The sequence below is a fragment of the Semicossyphus pulcher genome, unplaced genomic scaffold (genome assembly GCF_022749685.1).
Source record: "Semicossyphus pulcher isolate SPU_LCO1_2020_fin unplaced genomic scaffold, fSemPul1.0.p SCAF_21, whole genome shotgun sequence".
NCBI lineage: Eukaryota > Metazoa > Chordata > Actinopteri > Labriformes > Labridae > Semicossyphus > Semicossyphus pulcher.
Window position 1 is genome coordinate 15,687,288 of NW_027211695.1, and position 17,267 is coordinate 15,704,554.

Sequence of the window (17,267 nt, forward strand, 5' to 3'; positions counted from 1 at the left end):
AGAGGCTCCTAGAAAATTAAAAACCACCTTAATAATAATTCCTACGTTAGATTAACCGCATCTTTCAAACGAACCTGCAGCCTCTTCCTTCATACTCTGATCTCTCTCTCAGGTCCACATCACTCAGTATGCAGACTCCGTGGCCTCCCACCTCGCCAAGATCCTGGACTCGGACAGGCACAGTGATGTCATTTCCTCTGCCAAGTAAGTCTCCTTAACACCTACAAAAAAAAGGAGATAGGAGGAGAGAGGAGGAAGCAGGTGGAGGATGTGACGATGAGAGGGAAAGAAGTAGACAAAAAAAGAGGCGTGTGAGTGTCTGCTCAATGGGCATTGATCTTTTTACTCTGGTCTCATCCCTAAGGACACACACGCACACTTAAACACACACACACACACACACACACGGGGGGGGGGGACAGTTAGTGCTGCCTGTAAGTGAAGCAGACGGATGAATCAGTATTTAGGGGTCGTCCTCGGTGCATTAGTACATTAGTAGTCTCCCTTTGGGAAGATACAGACAGCCATTACAGAGCACTTTTCTCTACGCTCTGCGTGCGCACGCGTGTGTGTGTGTGTTAAACTGCTGCTGATTGTAGTGAAAACCCTGCAGCACATTTCTAAACGCTGCAGGGACTGTAGGTCACACTCACAGCACATTTTTCTCTTAAGTGTAACAGCAAAGAAAGTGTTTTTTAAATGTGAATTTATTCAAATCAAACGGTGAATTTTAACAGGTTTCCATGAGCTCAGTTTGAGCACAGTTCAAGTACAAAATAGTGATAAAATTTCACTGTTGGAATCCACTTTTCTCCGCCATGTTTGTCATAAATTAAGTGTAATTTGCTGTCTTCTTGTAGTCGCTCACTCAGAATGGTAAAAATAAAAACAGCTGTTGTTCCAAACAAAGTCAATCCTAATTTATGGAAAATTAGCATCAAGATTCTGGCTGGTTTTTTTTGGTAATTATATTTTTATTAAGAAAAACAGCAATTGGACAAAAATTTTAAATATATTCAAAGTGAAAAACAAGAACGAAACAAGTTCAATACTGTGGGAGAGAGAAAAAAAACCAAGTTCTGCCACAGTAAGTTACAAAAGATGGACATACACAAACACAAACATAAAAACAATAATCAGACAAACACACACACACAGCCACACACCTGCCCTCAGGCTGTTTTTAAAGCGAACTTCATATGAAAAGTTTTTTGTTACCCACTTCACTGTAATAAAAGTGTTAATAAGGACACACACGCACACTTAAACACACACACACACACACGGGGGGGGGGACAGTTAGTGCTGCCTGTAAGCAAAGCAGACGGATGAATCAGTATTTAGGGGTCGTCCTCGGTAGACCAGTAGAGTAAACTGGAAGAGCAGACTCCAACAGAGAGGTCTCTGACAGGGCTAACAGTTCAATAAAAACACTAATTACACAGCTGCGTTAAATACTTGATTCTCATTGGTTAATTACGGCATTCCGAGGTCTGCTATTTCTCGATAACAGACCGTTGCTATGAAGAACAGACCGTTGCTAGGGATGCGGCTCTAATCACACAATCCAGAGGACAAACTGTTATCATATCAATCCGCCGAGAGAAGTCTGGTAAATTTGACGACGAAAAAAAGAAAAGAGACAAAACAGCGGAGAGAAACGACAAAGGAACAAAAACTGAAGCTACGACAGAGAGATCTACAAAACTGAAGATGGCACATGAAGTAAACATGAAACAGAACACAGTACGGGATACAGCGGTGTTTACAGACGGTGAATGGAAAACAAAATGTCAACAGACTCTGAGACTCTGTTCACCGTGTAGCAAGCAAGGAAAACCCAACACCTGGCTGGTTATACAGTATTTAAGGTTAAAAATGAACACCTTCTGCCTAATGGGTTTTAAATGCTGTAAAACATGCTACACGATACACAACGTAACAAACAGACAATATGAACACACAGAAGGAGGTCACAGAAGCCTGAAGACCTCTGGAAACAGTACATAATGTCCCTGCTGACAGTCTGTGCTTTGATAACACTTGAGGTGTCCTATGGTTTGCCATGCCTCAGGTGTAACCTGTAGAGCGTCGAGTGTTGTTGAGTCTTGCTGTTGCGCATTCCAGGTTTATGATGCTCTGTAGATTATTCATCCTGGATTTGAAGCCTTTGATTTATAGACAGCTGTTGAACCAGCAGTCAAACACTCTGACTGATCAGCAACTATTAACAGTGGCACATCCAAATCCAAGGGACAATATTTGGGAGAACTTTCCGACAACCTGGTGTCAGAACATAAAAAGACTACGGCCTGTTAACGCTGCATCACACGGTGGATATAATGTGTTAGAATGATGTGCAAACAAAGAAAGGACCTTCAACCAGTAAACCAGGATTTGAGTCACTTGACACCAAAAGTCAACATTAAAGTATTTACTTATTATAATCTAAAGCTCCTCTCTCACATGCGCTGCTCTCTGCACTGAAGATGTCCGGCACCTTCCTCTAACCAAAACACAAATTTAACTTTAATTTTTTACGTCTCCTCTCGCCGTTCCTCCTCTACTCTGCTACTCTGGAACAGAACGCTGCAGGAGCCCGATTTGTCAACAGAGCTGTCAATCATCAGTCACACCCCCTTTTTACAGCATCAAATAAATTATTAAAAGTAAACTTGTCCGAAAAATGAACACTTGGACGTAAATCAGCATGATAAGAACTAACTATAATGACAGAGAAATTTATTTGATGTGTTTTTTGATTTTATAGTTTGACTCATGTCCCATCTGTTAACATGGAGGAGGCGGGCTTTATGAGCTATACTGCAGCCAGTCAGCAGGGGGCACTAGAGAGGGTTTTGCTTCACTTTTAGGCAGCTGTCACATTGGCCATCTTTTGATACGGTCTAAGCTAGCTGCGTACTAATCCAGGGGCTGCAGCCTTCGAAGAATGTATTTAAAGGCCAACTGCCTCCCAGTGCGCGTTGAAGGCTGTCACAGTTCGAACGCTCCTTTAGATGCGGCCGACAAATGCGTCCTCCGTTTCCCAGGCCGCGAAGGACGCACGCGATGGATCCTACCGTATCCCAAGATGCATTGCGCAGCAATTCAAACTAAATGGTGGAGGAATACACCTTAAAATGTAAAAGTTTTTGGTTTCAACCCAATCGAATAGCTACGATACAAATGTTTAAGAAAACAAAAGAAACAATTTATCTTTAAAATAATAGTCGACGTTAGTATGCTTGCTAGTTAGCCCGCTAGCTACCTGTTGCTAGGCAACAGGAGCGGCGTTTGGTGACGAAAGGGTAGACAAGACCGTCTCGTTCCAGTTCAGCTTTAACGGTCTACGCAGGCTGTGAATGGAGCATCCTCCGTGGACCGCCTCCTCCGAATGCCGCAGCCCCTGGAAGCGAGCGGACAGGGTGATGATGTCTATGTCATGTGACCGGTGTGAAACCAGAAGAGCGGCACATAAAAGGTTGATTAAATAACATCTGAGGTTGAAGAAGAAGGATAAAGACGACAGCAAAAATGTCTGAGAGGTGGAGAGATGAAGAGATTCAGGAGCTTCTGGCTGTGAGGGCCGACGAAGAAAAAGGACTCGCTCGTGTGTCAGCACCACCCCTCGACAGGGGAAATCTCCTGCTGTGAGGGACGTGTGTGAAAGGGCAACTCTGGATAATTTCAGGAGCAGACTGTCTCAAAAGGCTGTGGTCATGATACATATTTCTTTAAAACTAGGTCTCTCTGTGAACCCAACGATGGCCTGACCTTTCAAAAACTACCGTAAATAACCTAAAACAGCGTGCTTTTACTCCCGATACATACTTATGAGTTAAAACCTACTGAGCTGCACAGAACGAGTCGCTCCTCATAAATAGAACCGTGTTTCTCTGCAGCTGTAGTCACCTCACAGGACCTGATATTTGCTAAATTCAGGAGGCCTGTGTGAGCGAGCAGAGGCCTCCTGCTGAGTCACACAGCTGCTTTAATGTGAGTAAACACAGAGTGTGTGGAGGCGACGCCGCCGCTGACAGGCAGGTAGGCGGCCATGACACCAGAGCAGTCGTGTGTGACTCACTGACGCTTAAACGTGTTCACCTGCTGCTTTACTCCATAATAACGTTTATCATGTTAACCTGCTCACCCCTCTCTCTCTCTCTCTCTCTCTCTCTCCCCCGTCAGGTTCCTGTGTGGGACGGTGAATGATTTCGTGGCGGAGGTGGGGAAGGCGTACGAGAGAGCCACGGAGAACAAGGAGGAGGCCGACGCCATGGCAAAGAAGGTAAACGCTTCAGTGTGTTTATTACGTAAGAGCTTGTGTAACAGTAAGAAGTGGGCAGCGTAGGTGTGTGTGTGTGTGTGTGTGTGTGTGTGTGTGTGTGTGTGTGTGTGTGTGTGTGTGTGTGTGTTATAGAGAAGCAGGAATAGTTCGCAGTCATCACTCCCTCTGGTGCTTCACATTTTCTATCAGTTTAAACACTTTAAAAGCTGAAGAGGTGTTGACGTGTCTTTATTTTATGTAACTTTATTCTTCTTCTTCACTGCGTCTCAGAGGGAAATACTGTTCTTTAAATTTAAGCTAACAGGTTTTTCTCATCAATACTAAATATAGATGAGCTTTTATTTTGAAATGACAAATCCTGCATGATCAGAACTTTTACTTTTGGGGCGTTATGTGTATTGTGATGCTTTAAATTTGCACTTTTACTGAATTTAAATGAATGTATTTAACTTACAGCAGAGTGCTTTTATACTGTAGTTTTACTTAAAGGAGCAGTTCTCCCCTGGAAAAAGCCACTGTCAGTCAAAGCTGGTGTTCTCTGTAATCAATAGAAGCAGTAATATTTGAAATTGGCGCCATAGCTGTGGAGAAAGTTGTACAAACAGCTCGTGGTTTCAAGCATTCTACATTCCTACAACACCCAGCGTGCATTGCGCCCCTCCCTCTGAAAGGAACGGCCCAGCGAGAGACGTTGGAGTGAAATACAACTGTTTCTCTGCAGGCGACGGCTCAGAGCGGGACAGAATCTGAAATACGACGAGAATGTACCGGTGGATTGTCTAAAACATCTTCAGGTCTGCAGTCTACATTTCAAACCTGACGATTTTGAACGAGACGTTACATCGGAGGCGGGCGTCCTAGATTGAGGAAGTGTAGTTTAGCGAGCTCCCTGGCCTCAGCCAGATGACATGTTTTTAGTCTGGCGGAGGTTTTCCAAGGCCCATTGGAGAAGCGGATAGCGTCCTCCAAAGGCACAGAGCCAAATTGCATTTTTTTTCTACCATAATGGCATAAGTTCCCCATGATAGCATGATAGGACTGAGGTTGAAAATCGGCAAACTGGTCCTTTAACTAAAGTAAAAGATCTGAATACTTGCAGGTTGACTCGTCAAGCTAAAGTGCTGCCATTTCATTAAAAAACCTAAACTTTGCTCTGTTTTTAATTCTGAACATCGACTTATTATAACATGTCCAAGAAGAAATGTATATGTAATTGCCATGATTGCAGTTTGACAAATTATCGGCCTGATATCAGTCTATCAAGCCGATATCGGTAAATATCGTGGAATCGCTGAAGGAAAAAGCGGTATAGATGATGGATGTTTTGAATCCTTTTAAACTCAGACTTAATAAAACTCGTCTAAGAAGAAATGTCCAGGTTATCGCCATGATTCAGTTTGACAAATTATCGGCCTGATATCAGTCTATGAAGCCAATATCGGTAAATATCATACCGGTTTTCAGAGTACAAGAGAAGTAGATAATTATTGGCTGTAGAAAAACCATTTCCATCATCACTAACATTCATGTGATGATTTCAGACATCGAGGACAGCGAGTGTTTTTCCAACCTCACAGCTCTTAAAGGCAGAACAGGGGAGGACTGGTTGTTACGGGGTAAAACTCAATCATAAGAGCAGCTGTCTGTCACCAGCAAAGACACTCCGCTGAGAGGGAGAGCAGTTGAATATTTTTCAAAAAGCTTTTGTGAGATTTTACCAGGAAAAGAAAATCTTTTCACCCAGCAGAGACGTCTTTAGTCCTCACCAAACCTTCCTGTCAGAGCTCTTCACACTCCGTCCTGCTTATCTCTATTTACCCACATAATATGATGTTGCATCGAACGCCTCGGGGGAAGTTCTCCCATCGCTCCGTCAAATAAAAGACCTCTGTGTGCTGGTTACTGCAGCAGCACAGTTCAGCTTTAAACACAGACTTCAACTCCTTTCATATGATTTATAAGTGAGCCTTATAAACTATAAATATCTCTCCCTCTGTGTCTCTCTGTGTCTCTTCTCCCAGTGTGCACTGCTGAACGAGAAGCTGGATTCCCTCGTGAAGGCCTTAAGTGAGGAAGCAGAGGCTCAGGTAATAACACGACCAATTATAAGACTTCCACATTAATGAGTCTTTATGTCAAGTTTCCACCAAAATGTCTGAAAAAACCGACAGTGTTCTCTAAATGTTCGTCTAAAGTGTTGTCCATGTTTAATCTGGTGCCGCAGATTCGACTCCTTATTGACGGTTGAAATGATCAACACTGGTATGTTAGCAATGTTTCTCAACCTGTGGATCAGGATCCCTTGAAGGGGTCACAAAAATACACCTGAGAGTACACAAGAAAGTCATGTAAAACTCAACTATATATGTACTTTTTTTGATACTTTGTAGTTGCTCTTTTTAATATGAATATAAGATAATAAAATTAAACAATTTCAGGAAAGTAAACATCATTTTTCTTTCATAGAAAAATAAAACTTTGACGAGGAGCTGTGGAAAGACTAAAGGGTTGGTGTAACTTAGCTCTAAACTGTGTGTAGAGGGGCTCTCTCACAGGTGTAGTCGTGAGATGCTGTGGTGGTGTCATTTATTTTGTCGGTCTCCCAAAGTGCAGTGAAAATACTTACACTAATGTGCAAAGTGTACAGGAGAAAAAAGAGTTCCACATTAATACAGAGAAAATAGCAGCAATGCAATAATAGGTTTTGCAGCAGTTACCGTCATTGTAACCGAGTCCAGACGGGAGGTGGTGGTGTTAATATGCAGCGCACGTCGCTGTAAGTGGACATAAAGCTGTGTCAATGTGTGCTCAGGTTAAAAGTAGAGCTTCCAAGTGTGCACCCCTGGTTGTGCTACGGAAATGGAGAGAAGACGACTTGGTGCGGTTTACTGGCAGATTAGAGTGTGTGTCGGTGTGTGCGCTGCCCGCAGTCGGTGATCAAGCTGCTCCATCACACCGTGTTTGACTTTTGTTTCTTTAAAGGAGCAATCCGCCCCTGGAAAAAGCCCCTGTCAGTCAAAGCTGGTGTTCTCTTTAATTGATAGAAGCAGTAATGCTTGAAATCGGCACCATAGCTGTGGAGAAAGTTGTACAAACAGCTCGTTGTTTCGCCCATTCTACATTCCTACAACACCCAGCATGCATTGCGCCCCTCCCTCTGAAAGGAACAGCCCAACAAGAGAAGCTGGAGTGAAATACTACCGGATTGTCTAAAACATCTTCAGGTCTGCAGTCTACATTTCAAACCTGACGATTTTGAATGAGACATGACATCGGAGGCGGGCGTCCTAGATTGAGGAAGTGTAGTTTTTACCAGGCTACGTAAAACGTGTCATCTGGCGGAGGTTTTCCAGGGCCCATTGGAGAAGCGTCCTCCAAAGGCTGCACTGTCTACCATCATGGCGTTAGCTCCACATAATAGCATGATAGGACTGAGGTTGAAAATTGGCGAACTGGCCCTTTAAATTTTTTAATAGTTTGAATAGTTTAATTGATTCAGTGTAAGGACGCTTAATAAAGAGCAACATGTCAGTTTCCTGCATCAAACTTCAGATATTTTGCTCTCACTTCTCACAAAGTAGAAATAGGAGAATAAGACGTGATGCTTAGAGATACCTGAGTGTTGTTTGCTCAGAGAGGATAAAAGTCGTCCTCCTCAGTTGCAGCACCAGAGAGTTAACCTGCTTCTTTACAGGCGCAGCAGTAAATATGATGCTTTTATAAACATCCTAACTTTCCCCGCAGGAGCCGAAAAACAAAACGGCACAAAGCTTTTTGTTCTCCGGCTCCCCTCGGAGTCTTTCATACGCAGATTGATGTCGCTGCTCTAAAAGGAAAGTATGATTTCCCCTCCTGCTCCGTGAGAGTGGAAAAGGCAGTGAGTGTTAGTTTTCTATCAAGCATCGATTCATGTTTGATAAATGAAATGTAGATATCATCTCCTGTCATTCTGCCTGTAAATGAAAGTGAACCGCTGCCTCCCGTGGCAGGAAAAAAGATCACTTTATGGCTCCACAGGGAGGAATAATAAACATCTTCTGGCTCAGTGATGATGTGTTTACGCTGCAGGGGGCCCTCTGCTATTCTACTGATGTATCATAACAGCATGGTTTTCTTCTTTCTTTCTGTTCCATCCAGGTGGTGCCAGCAGGGTCGGTGCCCAGCCAGGAGAGTGGCAGCTCCAGCCCCGGTGAAAGTGGCGGAGAGTCGGGTTCAGAGGGTAAAACGTACCGGTCCAAGGAGCAGCTGATGCTCCGGGCCAACAGCCTGAAGAAGGCCCTGAGGCAGATCATCGAGCAGGCCGAGAAAGGTAAACGGAAGGCTCTTTTTCCTGCTCTTCCTTTCTTCTTCTTTCAGTATCATTTTGACACGATTCGATTTGATTTGTTTACACTCGTCGTTCCAGTGGTGGACGAGCAGAACCGACACACGCAGGTCCAGAGGATGTCGTCCTCGTCCTCCATCAAACGGGAGAACAGCGAGGAGCTGAAGGATGCTGAGCCGCGTGAGTGTCTCTTTTAGTTTACTCAGCGTTGACACAAAGTCAAGGGACGTTCTCCAAAGTGCTGTTTGCACAAGGGTATTTTAAAAACCTGCAGTGCTGCATTTTGTCAGAAAAGGTTTGAAGACGACTCATTCCTTCAAGAATAACTCCTAATTTGATGCTGCCTCCATCCAGGTCAGGGAAGCTTAAGCCCCACCTCCCCCATCGTCCTGGAGAAACCAGAGAGCCTCCACTCTGTCACCTTCAGCGAGGACTCTGTGTAAGCACATCTAGTTGCTGAATAATCCGCTCCTTTTAATGAGTCATCACATTTTATTAAACATCATGTCTGTGTTTGTAGACAATGTTCAGAGAAGTGTGTGATGAACAACTACTTCGGCATCGGCCTGGACGCCAAGATTTCCCTCGAGTTCAACAACAAGCGAGACGAGCACCCGAAGAAGTGCAGGTATGAAGACGAACACCCACAGCAGACTAATTATAATCTGTTTATAACAAATTATGTAACTCGGCAACTCTCAGCCAACAACAGATTGCTGTGTCGTAACTGTTAAACTGTCTTATTCTCTGTTTCCCTACCAAAGATCAGCCATGATTTGGTCATGATTAGACTCATATTTTTAGCTTTATAACTTTGTTAAAATTTAAGATGATGTTATTTTAGTATTGCAGTAGCTTTTTATTGGATATATAAGACGTTTTTTCCATGACATGATCAGTAATACTGCTTTTACATGAACAAGGTTACACACATACAGGAGTGTATCGTCTGCATATAAAGAAAGTCGATTCTAAACCTTTCCCAAAGAGTGAGATTATGAGCAACTACTGAAGCTTTAGTGGAGTAATAAAGGATTCTATTCAGGCAATAAAGACAATAAATACGAGTTCTTCATTCAAAAATATGTCTTTTAATAAACTTTGCTGCTGATTTGGCTCATAATGATACAAAAGAGAAATAAAAAAACTTACGAGTTTTTTTAACAGTAAATTATGCTAAGCTACTCCACAGGTATCACAGAGTGAAATATGAAGCTTGAAATTAGCATAATACCCTTTAAAAGAGGGTTTTTTCTGTAGCATGACAGTGTTTTATTTATGTTAAAAGCCAATACAGCTGCATCTAAAGAAAGCTTTAGTAATCCTGCAGGCGACCCTTTTTTTTTACAGCGTTGAGGGTAACATCTTCGTCATGTTTACCCGTCGCTTCGCTGTTTTGCATGTGCAACTCTCAGCAGAGATAGTAAAGATGCGAGATGGCTCACCCCTCAGGAAACACTGTGCATGGCATGAAAGACATGCACGATGACGCAACAGATTATTATAAACAATTTGTTGGCAACCAATTCATGCAGCCGACCACTTATTCTTGGGTCCACTTTAGTTACCATCATTGAGATTGAATAAAGTTTAATTTGAATGACGCATGAACAGAGTTAGAGTTGTTTTTCTTCCTGTCTCCTCCTGCAGCAGTCGCACCAAGAACATGATGTGGTACGGAGTCCTGGGGACCAAAGAGCTGGTCCAGAAGACATACAAGAACCTGGAGCAGCGAGTTCAGCTGGAGGTCAGACAGACGTAGACACATCTCTCAAAGAATGAGGACTGTTTGGTAGCCAAGATGCTTTGAGCTGTTTTTCTGCAACATTAATCATTAAATCCTCTCATCTCTCTCTCTCTCTCTGCAGTGTGACGGTGTTCCCATGTCTCTGCCGAGTCTGCAGGGCTTGGCTGTGCTCAACATCCCCAGCTATGCAGGCGGTATCAACTTCTGGGGAGGCACCAAGGAGGATAATGTGAGTGTGTTCTTTGATGTTTAACTGCTCGGCTTCATTAAGCAGCAGTTAAAGTTAATTCTCTGCTCTCGTCTCTGATGCGCAGAACTTTGGGGCTCCGTCGTTTGATGATAAGAAGCTGGAAGTGGTGGCCGTGTTTGGCAGCATGCAGATGGCCATGTCCAGGGTCATCAACCTGCAGCACCATCGCATTGCACAGGTACAACACAATCTATGCATGTTTGTTACACACTTTTAAAACCACAGTTACTCTCTCAAAGAGCTATTTTATGACGTTCTTCTGCCTCCTTGGCCTGTACAAAAAGGATTACATCCCTTTTTATCCTCAGACAACAGCGGGTCCACAAGCTTTAACTCATAATTTGGAAACAACATGGCTGCCACAAAGAAGTTCTCACTAATCTTGGTCACTTTTCATGCGCAACACCAGATTAAGGCTGGAGATATACTTGCTTTTTAACCTTGTGTTCGCGCACTCATCCGTCTGCGTCATGAACATACTTGTCTCTGCACTGCGTGTGTTACTGGAGGATACCTCTAGAGAGCGCACCAGAGAGCTCGGGCCGTATGTATGTATATGTGTTTGGTGAACAGAAAACAGTCGCTTGGTTTACATGGAGCCAAATTTTCTGATCATAATCGGTTTAAAACGCCAAACTGCATAAAAATGCTCCATAAAAACACCTCAATCAGAATCAAAAGGCCCAAAGGTTGCAGAGGATTGGTTTAAATCTTTTTATGAACCAATCAAATTAAAAATTGCACCATGTAAACAATTTGACCTGATTATGTCCTGACTGCGTTCTTCTGCGTAGCCCTCCGTCTGGACGTAAATGCCTGGTGGTGTACGTTTCACAAGATGGCGGCGTCCAAGTTAAACGGGACGATCAAACATTAAGAGACATTATTGTTATTGGACGGCTCGATACGGCTGATACGTTGGTGTCACACAACAACGGTAACTACTGCCCTGAACAGACGACAGATCTCATCGCGAGCTGATAGGAAACACGCCGAACCGAATGCAGAATGTGCGCATGCGTAATACTGCTTTTACATGAACAAGGTTACACACATACAGGAGTGTATCGTCTGCATATAAAGAAAGTCGATAAACCTTTCCCAAAGAGTGAGACTATGAGCAACTAGTGGAGTAATAAAGGATTCTATTCAGGCAATAAATGCACAAAAAGGACCCCAAATATATCAGAAGACTCATTAAATAAACCTGTTGCATCCCTGTACAGATAGAACTGCAACTAACGACTATTTTGATACTCGACTAAACGGACAATTAATCACTTAATGGCTCTTATTTATCGCTCTGCTTTTAAATGTAGTTGGATGTTCTTTTCAGCATGTGCTAACTACCAATAAAGACGATAAATACGAGTTCTTCATTCAAAAATATGTCTTTTAATAAACTTTGCTGCTCATTTGGCTCCTACTGATACAAAAGAGAAAAAAGAAGGAGAGAAAAAGTGTAACTTTGGACTGTTACGTTGATGTTTGAAGAGGGGGTATTATGTTGTTTCACATTTAAAGACACAAGTATAATGTTACATTGTTGGATGTTCAAACTAAACGTGGGTGAAGTTTTAAATCTGTAGGTAAAAGTATGTTGCGGTAATCCCCGCATGTCCCCAATGTCACACAGTTGTTCCGATTAAATGCGTGGGCGCATGTAAATACCATATCATAATGGGTCACACCCCAGTAAACCCAGCTAATGTCGACACCGCCCCCGCTCTGTTTCTCCAACACATTCCTCTGTGCACGGACGTAACGGTCTTTTTTTGCAGGTTTCCACGACAACTTATCTGTCTCCTGCTGTTTGGCAGGCGTGTTTGTCTCTGTGCAGTGGCAATGACAGATCGTACAGATGTGGATAATTGCAGACTTGGTCTATCAGCTCTTCAGAGCTTGTTGTCCCTGCTGCTGTGTCGACCCCGTCACATCCCCTCTGCCTCTACGCTGCCCCTATTGTTCATGAGCATATTGCATCTCATGTACACGTAACGTTAATTTTTGAGGACGTGCAGGGAACACGTGGCGCCCGCAAACGCACAGTTAAAGCAAGTTTATCTCCGGCTTAAAAGTGACACGTTGGCAAAAAATAGTTTTGCATTGTTTTGACCATGAACTCAACATTTACTTTCATAAGCCATGCTTCTGTTTTACCAACATTTTCTCAGACTTTCCGAGATGTTTCTCCATCAATTAGGTGATGTTTTGTTTTTACGAGTTTATGCATTTTTGGTTAAATCATAAAGTTTGAGCAGGAAATTTAAACTTGACAAAATGTTTTGGAGGGATGAGACAGAAGATTAGACACAACTTTGATGTGCAACACTGTAGAAAACTGTCTTCTTGTTACTTTTAAAGATGCAGGTTTTACATCACAGGAAATGTCCGACATCAGAGGACAGACGAGGTCGAGCAGGGAATAGCTGATAAAAAACAGCAGTCTGTGAGTGAAGGGAGAAAGAAGGAGCCGTCTCCTCTGACAGCTGCTGTTTTCTGCTCTGTTGCGTCTCAGTGCCGACAGGTGAAGATCACCATCCTGGGGGAGGAGGGGGTTCCTGTGCAGGTGGACGGAGAGGCCTGGATCCAGCCGCCCGGCATCGTCAAGATCGTCCACAAGAACCGAGCGCAGATGCTCACCAGAGACAGAGTAATGTCGAACTCTAATATCAATCCTCTACTGTCATACAAGTTTGATTTTTACAGTATATAACTCCTCATGTCATAAATATTTCAGCTGAAAATGCGCCCTCAGCGCTCCTCCTTCAGCGCTCTGCCCTCGCTGTTGACTCTTTCTATTTCGGTGTTTCTTAAATCACATTCGGAGCCGCCGTGTTTGTTCTCTCTTCACGCTGCTCAAACCTTTGAGAGCTCTCTTCAGCCAGGCACATTTGGGCAGTTTGTTTCCATGGTTTTCCTCCTTAAGCACCGCAGAGAGAGGAGAGTGTTCACTCCGGTTTTCTCCTCCTAAACGTGGCTTTTATTCGGTCAAATGATGGGATACTGAATTCATATTTTCACATAATAAAACTTCCTCTTCTTTCCTTTTTTTCTCTCATATTTCAGCCCAGACTTAAAGGGTTAAAAAGCTGATAAAAGAAGATAAATTACGTCTCATTCTTTGCCGTTTCTGTGCGAGCAGGCGTTCGAGAGCACCCTGAAGTCATGGGAGGACAAGAGGAAGATCGACAGCTACCGCGACTCGCGGCCCCGCCTCAACTCCCAGCAGTCCATGGAGTACCTGACGGAGGAGGAGTGCGCTCAGGTGCAGCAGCTGGGGCTCGTGGCCGACACGCTCATCACTAAGTAAGAAGCTGGAAAAGTCTTCTACAAACAAACATGAAGCGGCAGAAAAACAAACCAGGCTTGTTTCCCGACAGCTTGTTGCAGTAACTCTGCCCTTCAGCTTGTCTGAATAATAATTACAGCTCCTTTAAGTGTCTGATTTCCTCCCTCGTCCTCCCCAGGATCCGCGACGCAGCCAAGACCCACAAGCTGGTGGAGCAGGAGCTGGCTCATGCCGTGAACGCCACCGCCCTGGTGCTCCCCGAGGCCAAACTGTCCAGCCCCGAGGTTAGACACCGAGCAGGAGGAGAGGGGGACAGACGGCCGCACATATGGCCGATTTTGATCTAAGATAAACGGAGTAAAGCATGCAGATTTAAAGCAACACGTACACGTCTATAACTTCTGTGTGTGGTTTTGTGCTTTCAGTGTCTGAGCCGCAGCACGGCGGTGGAAATCGTCAACAGCAGTAAAGTCCTTCAGGCGGAGACGAGGATGCTGCTGGATGGAAAACTACTGGTAGGACTCTGACGTCTCATCCTCGTCCTCTCTGTGATGTTTCCTTTGTTTTCTGTTCTCTGTGTCTCCGCTGAAGCCTTTTAAAGCAGCACGTCTCACATTTCAGTCTCTGCTGTCTGTTTGTGTCTCTGTTTGCTTTGGGTTTATTTACCTTCAGTTTTACCTTTATTCTCAAAGCCCTTTGTGCGAAGAGCAAATACAGCAACAACGCTGCTGCAGAGCGTGACGTGATGGAGCAAACTGAGGACTTATCCGAACTCATCTCGCGCTCGGCTCGGCTCTTATCTGCTCTTCAGTTTGGACATGTTTACGTCCCCGTTCAGACTTATGAGGCTCAACTCTGATTTTATCTGAGTCATGTTTGATGATGTTCAGGGGGTGTTTTTTTCTTCCCTAAACAATGAGAGCGATTAGATTCAATTCATTAGACAGAGATGAATAAAGCAGCAACAGAATGAAAAGTACTTTTATCACATTATGTTCAGAGTTTTAGTTTAGAAAGGAACTCTTTAATGTACAGCCTGACAGATAGATCAGTCGGCCGATATTATCATTCCGATATCGGCCTATCACAGACATATCTGTATCGGCGTATATGTTGTCTAATATGTGCCGATATGCTAACTTTATTTCACTTAGAAAACTCACGTTTATCTGCAGCAGCAGAACATAGGCGTCTCGGCTCCGACCTCATCACGCCTCGCAGATTTATTTTACACGCAGAAATTTGAGGAGTGATGAAATCATATCTTAAACCGCCCCAGCCGGAGCGTGCAGGTGGATGCTGGGGCTGACAGTACGAGTGCTGGTGCAGGGCAGTGGTGTGCAATGACAGAGCAGAGGGAGAGAGCGGATATCTTGCAGCTTAAATAGGCGCCGCATTGGGACGTTTGTCAGGTGATTGTAGAAAATGTCAGGTGTGAAATGAGTGCAGCTCGAGTTGCCTGCCCGAACGAGCCTGCAGGCGTCGCTCCATTTTACAATCTTTATAGCAGCTTAAACATCAGTTGCCTTATGGGTAATCTGTGAACTTTTCTCCTCTCATAATCTGCATTGGTATCGGTCTCAAAAAGCCTAAATCGAGTGCTTTCACACCTAAAGTCTGTTTGTTTGATCCGAATCAAAGACCAAATTGTTAAAATGTTATGTTTGTGTTCACACGGCAGCTTTTACCAGCGGACCAAAAGTTTTTGATGTGCAAGGATACTGCTCTCTGATTGGTCAGGAAAACTCCCTGAAGTAAACGAAGAGAGAGAACAAGAAGAGAGAGAATCGCAGACTTTTAACCGACTTTGTGCCACCATCTTGCTGCCTGGCTGCAAGCGTCAACATCTGTTAACAACCCACAATGCACTGTGTTTTGGTTTGCTTCCTGTATTAGCTCCTACATTAAGTCTGTTTATGTCCTCACCTGAGTCAAACCGGACCGTGGTTCGTTTTGGAAACAGTCGAGTCCCGTCTTTTCTAGCGGACCATGGTGCAGTGGTTCTGTCCGCACCAGAGTTTGAATGCGTGTCTCACCAGTCCAAACGAACCTGACTTTCAGAGTTCAAGTCTGAAAGTCCAAACCCAAGCTGTCAGGTGTGAAAGCATCCTCAGACTGACGCCTGATCTTCTCTCCCTCCACAGTCGGAGTCTCCAGAGGAAGAGGAGCTTCGATCGACTCTGAACAGCCTCAGCGCTGAGCTCCACAAGCTGGACGACATCCACTGGATCTGCCCGCTGATGCAGTGCTCCGAGGAGGTAGGAGGCGGGAGATGGAGTCTTTGAACTTTGAACTTTGAACTTTTTCATTGTATGATCAAACATCTTTATTACGTTTGATTGTGAAGCAAATGTAAGCAAACTTTTGAAACGCCACGAAAATAAACTCGACTCCAGCTAAGTGTAGATCTATCATGGAGGCAAATTTTCTTGATTCCATATTGAGTTAAGTGCATCAACTGTCTTCATCAAAGGCAAGAAACGCCTCAAACAAGTCTAGTTCTATCAAATTCCTTCATTTCAATCCACTTTTCTAATGTGCCACTTCAAAATGCAATTGGTTTGTTTCCCAGGACTCGGTGCGGGTCAGCACTAAGAGCAGCAGCAGCATAAAGCTGAAGATCATCCCCAAGGTGAAGAAGGAGAAAGAGAAGCTCCACAAGCAGAAGTCCAACAGCTCTCTCTCAGGTAAGACGTCAGGACAGAGCTCCGATTCAAAGCCTCACTTTTTGCCCACAGGGAGACACTATAGTACAGTAGTTTCTATATAAAGCTCTAACCATTTCTGATTCTTCTGATTTCCCTGGGTGAGCCAGCTGTGAAAACTCCCCAACGTGTTGTGTAATCAGGCCTCAGAGCGTAACGTATAAGCTCCCTTTATTCAGGCGGGATCCAGGCTTTTATTTATGGATCCGTAGCAGCTATATAAAGGACGCTTCTTTTTTTCTATCCTTTAATGTTTGCTGCTAACTTTTCTAGGACAGAAATGGCGCTTTGAACGGTGGTAGTACTGTGACTTGGTACTTGACCATACACCAGTTATACTTCACGCCAACCGCCCCCTCCATCAGCACCATAAATGGGCAGAACGCCAAGTCAGAGAAGCAGTAGTCTCGTAAAGAGAGTCGGAAAAGTTGACCTAATAAAGGTGGTTGGCCAAGAAGATCTAATGTTAGAAATGTACATGGATTTAGATGGATTTAGATGGCAGGACATCCAGATCCACTTAGTTTTCCCTTTTGTTTCTGGGAGCTACGTAGCATCCATTGGCAATATATTTTAGCTTAAAGTTGTAATCCTGAAGATCTCACCTTCGTTCTCTTTGGCGCCACCTATGGCGATAAATGGCAATTGCTGGAGCACACTT

General features: G+C 43.9%; 1 protein-coding gene across 2 annotated transcripts in view; it reads left to right on the forward strand.

The window, feature by feature from the left end:
- The window catches only part of LOC138601045 (diacylglycerol kinase delta), a 94,695-nt gene that overhangs the window by 71,077 nt on the left and 6,351 nt on the right, over window positions 1-17,267 (forward strand). For both annotated transcript variants that reach the window (XM_069672619.1, XM_069672620.1), the window contains 16 exons: window positions 113-204; window positions 4,189-4,288; window positions 6,310-6,375; window positions 8,426-8,597; window positions 8,694-8,792; window positions 8,967-9,051; window positions 9,133-9,240; window positions 10,263-10,359; window positions 10,481-10,588; window positions 10,674-10,787; window positions 13,128-13,262; window positions 13,755-13,918; window positions 14,080-14,185; window positions 14,327-14,416; window positions 16,046-16,159; window positions 16,474-16,588. In XM_069672619.1, coding sequence (XP_069528720.1) covers window positions 113-204; window positions 4,189-4,288; window positions 6,310-6,375; window positions 8,426-8,597; window positions 8,694-8,792; window positions 8,967-9,051; window positions 9,133-9,240; window positions 10,263-10,359; window positions 10,481-10,588; window positions 10,674-10,787; window positions 13,128-13,262; window positions 13,755-13,918; window positions 14,080-14,185; window positions 14,327-14,416; window positions 16,046-16,159; window positions 16,474-16,588 — 1,765 coding nt within the window. The remainder of the gene's footprint in view (window positions 1-112; window positions 205-4,188; window positions 4,289-6,309; window positions 6,376-8,425; window positions 8,598-8,693; window positions 8,793-8,966; window positions 9,052-9,132; window positions 9,241-10,262; window positions 10,360-10,480; window positions 10,589-10,673; window positions 10,788-13,127; window positions 13,263-13,754; window positions 13,919-14,079; window positions 14,186-14,326; window positions 14,417-16,045; window positions 16,160-16,473; window positions 16,589-17,267) is intronic.